At 43.3% G+C, this 12833-nt stretch overlaps 1 protein-coding gene across 1 annotated transcript in view; it reads left to right on the forward strand.

The window, feature by feature from the left end:
* Window positions 1-12833, forward strand: part of cacna2d2b (calcium channel, voltage-dependent, alpha 2/delta subunit 2b) — a 95659-nt gene that overhangs the window by 67536 nt on the left and 15290 nt on the right. Inside the window, exons 19-24 of the mRNA XM_017724807.2 lie at window positions 1597-1668; window positions 2920-2991; window positions 3156-3217; window positions 3532-3608; window positions 8873-8933; window positions 9398-9495. Coding sequence (XP_017580296.1) covers window positions 1597-1668; window positions 2920-2991; window positions 3156-3217; window positions 3532-3608; window positions 8873-8933; window positions 9398-9495 — 442 coding nt within the window. The remainder of the gene's footprint in view (window positions 1-1596; window positions 1669-2919; window positions 2992-3155; window positions 3218-3531; window positions 3609-8872; window positions 8934-9397; window positions 9496-12833) is intronic.

Consider the following 12833-nt stretch of genomic DNA (forward strand, 5'->3'; position numbering starts at 1 on the left):
GAGAAGATGAGGTTCTGTAGCTGAGCTGACGTCTGTCTACATTAGATTGCGTTGTAGGGGCAGCTGCCCGTCTGCTGGATTTACTAAAACATCAAGCCAATGATCGAGTGTCCAGCATGTAAAGGCTGATGGGGCAGCCAGTGGCTCATGTCGGTGCCCATGTGTTGCTGGGTGGTCAGTATCGATCACATTCAGTGTCACCGTGTTTTGGTGTTCAGTGGCAGGTCCAGAAAATATTCCCAGGGGTGGCGGAGAGTTTCGGCAGGGTTTCAGTGAGACTGTGCGAGTGGGGAGGGGGGGGGGGGGGGGTGTTGGAGAGAGGTTGGACAGCTGTTCCGCAGATCACTGATAGCGACTCTCCTCTTAAAGAACCTGCTCCGCATCGAGGTGGCAGCCAATGACGTGACAGGAATGTTGGAGTGGCATCTGGGGTGGCCAGTCAGATTTCAGGGTTCTCCACATTCACACTGTTCTAGAACGTTCTCCCCATTCACAGTCTTTGAATGTTCTCCATTCAAAATTTTCAAAAACATCCTCCCCATTCATAGTTCTAGAACGTTCTTCCCATTCAGACTGTTCTAGAATGTTCTCCCCCATTCACCATTTTCTAATGCATTCTCCCCATTCACACTGTTCTAGAACGTTCTTCCCATTCATACTGTTCTAGAATGTTCTCCCCATTCACAGTTCTGGAACGTTCTCCCCCGTTCACCATTTTCTAAAACATTCTCCCCATTCACAGTTCTGGAACGTTCTCCCCATTCACCATTTTCTAAAACACTCTCCCCATTCACAGTTCTGGAATGTTCTCCCCCATTCACCATTTTCAAAAACATTCTCCCCATTCACAGTTCTGGAACGTTCTCCATTCACCATTTTCTAAAACATTCTCCCCATTCACGTTGTTCTAGAACATTCTCCCCCATTCACAGTTCTGGAATGTTCTCCCTCATTCACCATTTTCTAAAACATTCTCCCCATTCACAGTTCTGGAACGTTCTCCATTCACCATTTTCTAAAACATTCTCCCCCATTCACGTTGTTCTAGAACATTCTCCCCATTCACGTTGTTCTAGAACATTCTCCCCCATTCACGTTGTTCTAGAACATTCTCCCCCATTCACCATTTTCTAAAACATTCTCCCCATTCACAGTTCTGGAACGTTCTCCCCCATTCACCATTTTCTAAAATGTTCTCCCTCATTCACAGTTCTGGAACGTTCTCCCTCATTCACAGTTCTGGAACGTTCTCCCCCATTCACAGTTCTGGAACGTTCTCCCCCATTCACATGGTTCTAGAATGTTAATACTGTTCTGTGAACGGGGAGAACATGTGAAGTGTGACCAGTCTCAACGCCGTATAGATGCTGTTACTGATGCAGTGGAATGAAATGAAACTCGGAGGGATCATGAACTAAATATTAATGACTGAAATAGAATTAGGGAATGAATTCAGATGAAAACAGGTGAATTCACTTAAACGTTTTCGTTTGAAAGTACAGGGAAGTATAAATCCATGGAAACCGTGACTGTAAATGAGCACTGTCCACCTCCGGCTGCACTGTAACAGGACAATGGGCTGAATTCTGTCTCCAGGTTGTTGACGTGCCTGAGCCTGTGACTCTGGACTTCCTGGACGCTGAGGTGGAAGACAGCAGTAAACACGAGGTACGAACACAAATGCTAGCAAAAAACCCATCATGTCTCCTCTGCCAGACCATGCCTCAGGTGTTTTAGCAAAGCCTCAGTTCCTCAAGTCTAGAACAACCTCAGAGTGACTCTGTACGGTAATATGAAGGTACAGGACTGCACGACATCGTTTATTAAACATCATCGGCGATATTGGCTTTTGCAGTGTTGACAAATCAGACTTACAAATCACAGACGCTCCAGACGAGTTTCTGTTCTGATAAATCAGGTCATTCTCATGTGATTTTGACCAACGTGGTCAACAATAATGTAGGTGTGTCCTTCTACAGAAACGTCCATTTTTGTGTCCTGAGCGTTTACAGATATATCACACTTGAAAATCGTGTTAGGGTTACAATTTATTTATATTTTAAAATAAAACAGCAGAAGAGCTCGTCCCCACAGTCATAAAGTAAAAAACGTTTTTCTGCAATTATAACTAATAATCTGTACATGACTATGAAATATATGGTTTAAATGACATAAAGAAAGCAAATGACAAATAAATATTATACAATGTACAGTGAAAGTTGTGGTCCCCAGGAGCCGAGTCACTGGTGTTACCGCATAACAAAAACTCCTATTTAGAAATAAGTCACACCGATGACGTCACTCGACCTCCTCTGACCTGTTTTCTGAGGATCTGTGAAGAAAAGCTCATGGTGAGTCCACTGTGTCTCTCAGTTCTCAGAGATCTTCTCATTCAGCTCATGATCTCATACGAAGCTTCTAGCTGACGTCACTGGTGCGACTGACTTTATTCTGAGGTCACTGTGAAAAAACAGAAACACAAATGGATTAAATTCCATATTTTAGTGGACGTTCCCTGATTGACGGCGTGTGGTTTGATGTTCTGTATAATGTTCTGGTGTTTCCTTTATTATGTGGAACACCGATGACGATCAGTGACACCAGTGACTCCCAGACAGGTAGAAAAGTGGACGTTCCTGTAGAATGACCCAGGTGAACCAAATCATGTGTTATGGATATTAATATTCCAGAGGTACTTTGTTTTGTCTATATTGTGCAGTTCAAAACTCTTAATTGTAATTTTGTTTTTATCAGGGATCTTATTGGTTTAACTCTACTACCAGGGTGACGTCATAATGTCAGTTAATCTCGAATCGTAAATGTATATATTTCTAACATTCATTTAATCACACTGTAAAGGCTGTATAGAGTAAAGTCACATTTTCTTGACATTTTCTTGTCTTTACTTTCGTCTCCAAGATTCGACGGCAAATGATAGATGGCAAGGCAGGCGAGATGACCATCAGGACCCTGGTCAAGTCCATGGACGAGGTACACAAGTGTTTTTCAGTATTATCTGCTGTGGGTGCGAGTGTGAAGAACACTGATTCACTTATAAAATCAGTTTACGCTCATTATTCATAGCAAATACAGAAGACAAACCTTGTTTTACCTCAACATTTTAATTCAACTCCCATCTCTGTTCCACCGTCCAGCGATATATAGACGAGGCCGTCCGGACGTACGCCTGGACCCCCATCAACGACACCGACTACAGGTGGGAGTTTGGTTATGTCCTTAACATGAAGGCTTGCCTGGCTCTAGGCTGCTGTAATGGTTTAATAGTTAATGTTTTAGTGGATTTCCAGCAGAATTATGAATCCTAATAATCTGCCTAAAGTGAACATTACAGCTACCACGAATTTAAAGCTCAGTTTAATGAATTCAATGTCATTTTAAACCAGCTCACAGTTTCCGCTCCTCAAAGCATGTTTCTTTCAGCCGGTCCATCTAACAGTGGCTCAATCCGTCTTCTCACATTTTCCTTCGATTCTCTCTATCTTTTCTCTGATCCTGTGCTGCCCCCTACAGTCTGGGCCTGGTACTGCCACAGCACAGCGAGTATTACATCCAGGCTGACCTCAGTGACGTCATGCTCCAGCTGCAATGTGAGTCCTTACACTGAATTATCTGATTACATTTCACTTTATATTTTAAGATGTCAGTATCTGTATATTTATTTTTACTTATTTTGCTTTCTATGCTGCTTCAATAACATTATTTAAGACTAGCCAGGTTTATTTTGTAGGAAATCAGCATCACACATTAATATACAGGGTTTGTACGGCCTTGAAAATCTGGAAAAGTCATGAAATATAGAAAATTTTGTTTTCCAGGCCTGGAAAAGTAATGAAATATAGAAAATGTAGTTTTCCAGGCCTGGAAAAGTCATGAAATATAGAAAATGTAGTTTTCCAGGCCTGGAAAAGTCATGAAATATAGAAAATGTAGTTTTCCAGTCCTGCATATAGTATATAGTAAATAGTAAAAAGTAGTGTGAGGGTGGGCATCCCAGAAATGACGCAATCGAATAAGTTGGCGCTCATCACAGCCAGACCTTCATTCAAAGTGAATGAATGTGAGTCGAGATTTGTTGAGCGGGTTCATCTCTACAGGCGCTTGTATGAAACTTCTATCACGTGTTCAGGTTAAGGTTTGCGTGAAGGTTCATGGGCTAAACAAACATCACATGCAGCTACATTAAGAAATGACACACTAACCGCCGAGGTGCTGTCACTGATCCCTCCCAGATTGAGCTCAGATAGTTGGATAACTCAGTTTGCTGGCTAAATACACGTCTTTGTTGCTAACTCATTTCATTTTGAGCTAAATGTAGTGAAACGGAGAACGACGTCCACCTAGTCACGACGAGTGTGCACAGCCCGGCTGTTGGGTGTTATGACAAGGCGTGAGAATGACCAACATGCGAATGGGATATGGGATGACTGAGGAGTGAAAACTAAGTATATAGCTCTGAAATGATGAAACGATGTACTGAGCAAAGTAACAGATTCATTCTCTGAAGTCGGAAAGTTAAACTTGGTGCAGAAATCCGTACATGGGTCAAATTTCAGATTCACACAGTGATCCCATTTAACTCCAATTTGACTAGCTACATAATATTTGAATATTAAATTAGTATTTAGATCATGTAGTTTTTTTCCTGCTCTGAACATCTGTATATGTGTTACATTAGTGCTGGGTGTTTACTCGTAAATTTGAGTGTTGTTGTATTTTCAGACGTCACGCTATCACTATAACAGGTGATTATTAAAGTTTAACATTAATAAAGTTAATAAATGCTTCCTTATTTTTATGGTAATTAAGCAAGTGATTCAACTTGTAAATTCCCAAGACTGCATGCCATAAGCAAAGTGCACAAAATGAAATAGAAATATTATGTCAGTATCAATGTATACTGATAAATGTGATATACCCCCAAGCACTCTGATAAATGTTTGGCGTGGAAATTTAATTCTATGTCATAGAAAAGTCATGGAAAAGTCCACTTTTTTCACTGTTACTGACAAACATAACATAAAATGTTATAGCTACAAAACTTTTTTTAATGTCATGAATATAATTTCCCTCAAAGCCAAAGCAACAGAAAAAATATGCTCATTAGTATTTTTAAACTATACACTCAGTGTCTCCAAACTGCTGACAGGTGTCGTACATGTGAGAGACGTTTTAGCAGTGGCTGCCGCTGAAGGTCAGGCAGTGGATGACTGGTTGTGGAAAGTCTCCAGGCGGCTCATGTTGGTTCAGTTGGCTCCTTGGTACTTTTTCTGGAACAGTGTAAGGGAGGCTGTCGATGGTGGATTGGTGATATTTGTTGGAGATTATCTTAGCCTGTTGGGTTACGTTCGGAATGCTCTGGGCTAAATTGTTCGAATGATCACAACACCAGGAAGGATTGGAAAACTGGCCCAGATATGTGAACCTGACCTGGCCTGCGACAGACTGAAGCTTTTAAGTGGCAACCCGACACTTGAGTTGGCAATCTGCAGCGCATTCTGCTGTTTTAAAAAGAAATACATTTGCCACAGAACCTGTTTTGTATGGAGACTTAAGGACCTGAAACCCAAGACTGTGACTTCAGTTCACTTGGACTCGCCGCTGAAATGGAGACTTTTCCAAGATGACTTGGCAAAGAAGTCAAGACTTCTAGAAGGTGTTAGATTTGGGAAGCTGTGAGGTGCCTGCAGAGAGCGCTCCTAACCAACTCTGCTCTTATAAATACATACACAGGTCAGGTAGGACATTCTGACCACCTCCTTGTTTCTACATTCACTGTCCACTTTATCAGCTCCACTTACTGTACAGCTGCACTCTGTAGTTCTACAGTTACAGACTGTAGTCCATCTGATCCTCTGATACTCTGTTACCCTGGTCTTCAGTGGTCAGGAACCCCATGGACCCTCACAGAGCAGGTGCTATTTGGGTGGTGGGTCATTCTCAGCACTGCAGTGACACAGACGTGGTGGTGTGTTAGTGTGTGTTGCGCTGCTGCGAGTGGATCAGACAGCAGTGCCCATGGGGGTCCTGACCACTGAAGAACAGGGTAACAGAGTATCAGAGAAACAGATGGACTACAGTCTGTAACTGTAGAACTACAGAGTGCAGTTATACAGTAAGTGGAGCTGATAAAGTGGACAGTGAATGTAGAAACAAGGAGGTGGTCAGAATGTTATACCTGATTGGTGTACGGTACCATGCAAAAGTTTGGAGTTACTGACTCTGTGAATGATTTTTGTGATTTCCTTTGTTAAAACTCATGCAGTAAAGTTTTTAAATGTAGTAAACTAGAGAAAAGCTATTTTATTCCACATTGCTTTAGAATTGCTTTTCTCAGCATTCTGACTATAACTTTTATTATAACTTAATTCTTAATGTTCTACAACTTTCTCAACCAAACCAAATGTGCAAACAGATTAGTTTTATATTCCTAAAAAAAACTGATTCCAGATTTTTGAATGGGGCCTATATTTCTTTACTCAGCTGATCTTTAAAAGTCACGACAAAGCCTCGCAAAATATAAAACCGTAAAACTGAATTATCTAAGAGTGTGAATGGAGTGACATCACTAAATAGATAAAGCTGAGACAGTAATAGTAGATCACATGATCTGAAATGTCAGAGATGAAGGTCAGAAGGAAGAATGTTCCGATTAATGTGTTCTGGAATGGAAGGAGCGCTCCGATGCCAGGTGCTCTGTTTCAAGGTCGCTTAAATCCTTTAATTTCCCGACAACAATTTCCTTGTTGTTCTTGCCAGAAATACAAGACATTACAGCAGAGTAAGGGTGACAATGTTCTGCGTCGACTCCATCAGTAAAGTCGAGCTGCTTGGTTACAGTGATCAGCCACACAATGTGTGTATATAGGAGTTTGTCACAGACACAGGCTCTAAATGTAGGTATTGTGATATAAACCGAGTCCGTTCTACAGTTTCTCATTAGACTGAATGAATAACCGACTCTAAATGTAGGTACTGTGATATAAACCGAGTCTGTTCTACAGTTTCTCATTAGACTGAATGAATAACCGACTCTAAATGTAGGTATTGTGATATAAACCGAGTCCGTTCTACAGTTTCTCATTAGGCTGAATGAATAACCAGCTCTAAATGTAGGTATTGTGATATAAACCGAGTCCGTTCTACAGTTTCTCATTAGACTGAATGAATAACCGACTCTAAATGTAGGTATTGTGATATAAACCGAGTCTGTTCTACAGTTTCTCATTAGACTGAATGAATAACCGACTCTAAATGTAGGTATTGTGATATAAACCGAGTCCGTTCTACAGTTTCTCATTAGGCTGAATGAATAACCAGCTCTAAATGTAGGTATTGTGATATAAACCGAGTCCGTTCTACAGTTTCTCATTAGACTGAATGAATAACCGACTCTAAATGTAGGTATTGTGATATAAACCGAGTCCGTTCTACAGTTTCTCATTAGGCTGAATGAGTAACCGACTCTAAATGTAGGTATTGTGATATAAACCGAGTCCGTTCTACAGTTTCTCATTAGACTGAATGAATAACCGGCTCTAAATGTAGGTATTGTGATATAAACCGAGTCTGTTCTACAGTTTCTCATTAGACTGAATGAATAACCGGCTCTAAATGTAGGTATTGTGATATAAACCGAGTCTGTTCTACAGTTTCTCATTAGACTGAATGAATAACCGGCTCTAAATGTAGGTATTGTGATATAAACCGAGTCTGTTCTACAGTTTCTCATTAGGCTGAATGAATAACCGACTCTAAATGTAGGTATTGTGATATAAACCGAGTCCGTTCTACAGTTTCTCATTAGACTGAATGAATAACCGGCTCTAAATGTAGGTATTGTGATATAAACCGAGTCCGTTCTACAGTTTCTCATTAGACTGAATGAATAACCGGCTCTAAATGTAGGTATTGTGATATAAACCGAGTCTGTTCTACAGTTTCTCATTAGACTGAATGAATAACCGACTCTAAATGTAGGTATTGTGATATAAACCGAGTCTGTTCTACAGTTTCTCATTAGGCTGAATGAATAACCGGCTCTAAATGTAGGTATTGTGATATAAACCGAGTCTGTTCTACAGTTTCTCATTAGACTGAATGAATAACCGACTCTAAATGTAGGTATTGTGATATAAACCGAGTCTGTTCTACAGTTTCTCATTAGGCTGAATGAATAACCGGCTCTAAATGTAGGTATTGTGATATAAACCGAGTCTGTTCTACAGTTTCTCATTAGACTGAATGAATAACCGGCTCTAAATGTAGGTATTGTGATATAAACCGAGTCCGTTCTACAGTTTCTCATTAGGCTGAATGAATAACCGACTCTAAATGTAGGTGTTGTGATATAAACCGAGTCCGTTCTACAGTTTCTCATTAGGCTGAATGAATAACCGACTCTAAATGTAGGTATTGTGATATAAACCGAGTCCGTTCTACAGTTTCTCATTAGGCTGAATGAATAACCGACTCTAAATGTAGGTATTGTGATATAAACCGAGTCCGTTCTACAGTTTCTCATTAGGCTGAATGAATAACCGGCTCTAAATGTAGGTATTGTGATATAAACCGAGGCCGTTCTACAGTTTCTCATTAGGCTGAATGAATAACCGGCTCTAAATGTAGGTATTGTGATATAAACCGAGTCTGTTCTACAGTTTCTCATTAGACTGAATGAATAACCGACTCTAAATGTAGGTATTGTGATATAAACAGAGTCCGTTCTACAGTTTCTCATTAGGCTGAATGAATAACCGGCTCTAAATGTAGGTATTGTGATATAAACAGAGTCCGTTCTACAGTTTCTCATTAGGCTGAATGAATAACTCTCTGTGTATTTGGGTGTTTGCAGATCTACAGTCTCTTCTCCCCACCTCATTCGAGTCCACTGGACACGTGTTCTTAGCCCCAAGGTACAGAATCTGCACCTCCAAAAGCTTTAAGATACAGTGTAACTGTGTTTGTGTTTGAATGATTCATAAGAATAAGAAAAGCTCAAGACATTTCATTTTAATAACTGAATGCAAGGAAAATGTTTTTGTTGTTTTATAATTATTGTTATAACAGACTAATATGAATTATTATCACAAATATTGTAATAATAATAATAATTATTATTGTTGTTGTTGTTGTTTTGCACTATTGCAAAAGTGCAGCATTAGTTTTTCTTGCAGCTTGTTTATTCCCCCAAAAAGGTAGGGTTAGGGTTAGGTTAGGTTCATAAAAGTAGTAAACGTGATGTCTGTTTAAATAACTTTCCAGTTTGTGAATATTTTAATTGTCATATTTATTGAAGTTATTGTCTAGAATATTTTTGCAGCCCTTTTTTTTGCAGTATGTTTGCTGCAGCCCTGTGTTTAATTGTGTCTCTCTGTAGAGAATACTGTAAGCGTCTGCACTTGGCTGAGAATAACACCCAGTTTCTGGAAAACTTCCTCTCCCTGATGGTGGAAATCACACCTGAGTCTGAAGACTGTATGTACTCTCTCTCTCTCTATCTCTCTCTCTCTCTCTCTATGTCTCTTCTCTCTCTCTTGCTCTCTCTCGCGCTCTCTCTCTCTCTCTCTCTGTCTCTCTCTATGTCTCTCTCTCTCTCTCTTGCTCTCTCTCGCGCTCTCTCTCTCTCTGTTCTCTCTCTCTCTCTTTTCTCTCTCTCTCTCCCTCTCTCTCTCTCTCTCTCTGTTCTCTCTCTCAAATATGTACCTGACCTGACCTCACTAATGCTCAATCAAATCCATTGATGTGGGACAAAAGGGTCTGGGTCACAATCAGTGTTCCAGCTCATCCCAAAGGTGTTCAGTGGGGTTGAGGTCAGGGCTCCGCAGTTCCTTCACACCAAACTGGTCACTCCATCGTGCATAGGGGCTCAGTTATGCTGGAACAGGAAAGGCTCTTCCACAAACTGTGGACACAAAGCTGCAAGCGTATAATTGTGTAAAGTGTCTTTGTGCTGTTGCTTTAACATCAACCTTCACTGGAACTGAGGCAGGGGTGTCAAACTCAACCACTGAAAGGGCCGTATTACAAAATCTCAGCTGTGTTTTTATTTACTTTGTACTTAACCTTTTGCTGTGACCTGAACGGCCAGTGTTCTTTAAAAATATGCCAAAACTGCAACAGCAAAATAGACATTAACTTATTCAAAAATATTTGTAATTACTGGTATTTGCCCGTTTGCTTGGACTAGACACCAGGCGTGTTTTTGAGTAACTGTTGACCCATAGTTGGAGGATGTTGCAGTGCATGCTGGGGAATGTAGTGCATCTCAGGGTGAAACAGGCTAATAAGAATAGAAAATTAAAATCATCACCGGCCAAATAGGACTGTGTCACAGGCCTGACTTGGCCCCCAGGCCTTGTGTTTGACACATGGGAACTAAGGGGTCCAAACCGTGAAACACATTCCAGGAGGGGTTCTCATGGCATCTGCCAAACCCAGATTCCTCTGCCAGACTGCCAGATAGTGGAAGTGTGATACAGCACTCCAGAGATGTCTCCACTGGGCCAGAGTCCAGGGGTGGCATGTTTTACTCCTCTCCACCCGAAGATTGGCTTTGTGAATAGTGACCTTAGGCTTGTCTGCAGATGTTCGTCCACAGAAACCCACTCTTGCTCCTTCCATTGAAGTTTGTGTTCAGCCGACTCTTGAGTGGATTTGATCTGCTCATCAGAGGCTTTTAGACAGACAGGAGTTCAGACATCTCCAGCTAAAATAAATTATTAGAAGAATATGCATGATGTGACATCACTAAAAGGATAAAGCTGAGACAGTAATAGTAGATCACATGATCTGAAATGTCAGAGATGAAGGTCAGAAGGAAGAATGTTCCGATTAATGTGTTCTGGAATGGAAGGAGCGCTCCGATGCCAGGTGCTCTGTTTCAAGGTCGCTTAAAGCCTTTAATTTGCCGACAACAATTTCCTTGTTGTTCTTGCCAGAAATACAAGACATTACAGCAGAGTAAGGGTGACAATGTTCTGCGTCGACTCCATCAGTAAAGTCGAGCTGCATTTTCACCACCCTTACCTCTCTCCCCCTTACCTCTCTCCCCCTTACCTCTCTCCACTTACCTCTCTCCCCCTTACCTCTCTCCCCCTTACCTCTCTCCCCCTTACCTCTCTCCACTTACCTCTCTCCCCCTTACCTCTCTCCCCCTTACCTCTCCCCACCCTTACCTCTCTCCCCCTTACCTCTCTCCCCCTTACCTCTCCCCACCCTTACCTCTCTCCCCCTTACCTCTCTCCACTTACCTCTCCCCACCTTTACCTCTCTCCCCCTTACCTCTCCCCACCCTTACCTCTCTCCCCCTTACCTCTCTCCACTTACCTCTCCCCACCTTTACCTCTCTCCCCCTTACCTCTCCCCACCCTTACCTCTCTCCCCTTACCTCTCTCCCCCTTACCTCTCTCCCCCTTACCTCTCTCCCCCTACCTCTCTCCCCTTACCTCTCTCCCCCTTACCTCTCTCCCCCCTTACCTCTCTCCCCTTACCTCTCTCCCCTTACCTCTCTCCCCTTACCTCTTTCCCCTTACCTCTCTCCCCTTACCTCTCTCCCCATTACCTCTCTCCCCCTTACCTCTCCCCCTTACCTCTCTCCCCTTTACCTCTCCCCTTTACCTCTCCCCACCCTTACCTCTCTCCCCCTTACCTCTCCCCTTTACCTTTCCCCAGCCTTACCTCTCTCCCCATTACCTCTCTCCCCTTTACCTCTCCCCACCCTTCCCTCTCTCCCCATTACCTCTCCCCACCCTTACCTCTCTCCCCCTTACCTCTCCCCCATTACCTCTCCCCCTTACCTCTCTCCCCCTTACCTCTCCCCCTTACCTCTCTCCCCCTTACCTCTCCCCCTTACCTCTCCCCCATTACCTCTCCCCTTTACCTCTCCCCACCCTTACCTCTCTCCCCCTTACCTCTCCCCACCCTTACCTCTCTCCCCCTTACTTCTCCCCACCCTTACCTTTCTCCCCCCTTACCTCTCCCCCTTACCTCTCCCCAGCCTTACCTCTCTCCCCCTTACCTCTCCCCCTTACCTCTCTCCCCTTTACCTCTCCCCTTTACCTCTCCCCACCCTTACCTCTCTCCCCCTTACCTCTCCCCTTTACCTTTCCCCAGCCTTACCTCTCTCCCCATTACCTCTCTCCCCTTTACCTCTCCCCACCCTTCCCTCTCTCCCCATTACCTCTCCCCACCCTTACCTCTCTCCCCCTTACCTCTCCCCCATTACCTCTCCCCCTTACCTCTCTCCCCCTTACCTCTCCCCCTTACCTCTCTCCCCCTTACCTCTCCCCCTTACCTCTCCCCCATTACCTCTCCCCTTTACCTCTCCCCACCCTTACCTCTCTCCCCCTTACCTCTCCCCACCCTTACCTCTCTCCCCCTTACTTCTCCCCACCCTTACCTTTCTCCCCCCTTACCTCTCCCCCTTACCTCTCCCCAGCCTTACCTCTCTCCCCCTTACCTCTCCCCCATTACCTCTCCCCCTTACCTTTCCCCAGCCTTACCTCTCTCCCCATTACCTCTCTCCCCATTACCTCTCTCCCCTTTACCTCTCCCCACCCTTACCTCTCTCCCCATTACCTCTCCCCACCCTTACCTCTCTCCCCCTTACCTCTCCCCCATTACCTCTCCCCCTTACCTCTCTCCCCCTTACCTCTCCCCCATTACCTCTCCCCTTTACCTCTCTCCCCCTTACCTCTCCCCCTTACCTCTCTCCCCCTTACCTCTCTCCCCCTTACCTCTCCCCCATTACCTCTCCCCCTTACCTCTCCCCACCCTTACCTCTCTCCTCCTTACCTCTCCCCAGCCTTACCTCT

The sequence above is a fragment of the Pygocentrus nattereri genome, chromosome 21 (assembly GCF_015220715.1).
Source record: "Pygocentrus nattereri isolate fPygNat1 chromosome 21, fPygNat1.pri, whole genome shotgun sequence".
Lineage (NCBI taxonomy): Eukaryota > Metazoa > Chordata > Actinopteri > Characiformes > Serrasalmidae > Pygocentrus > Pygocentrus nattereri.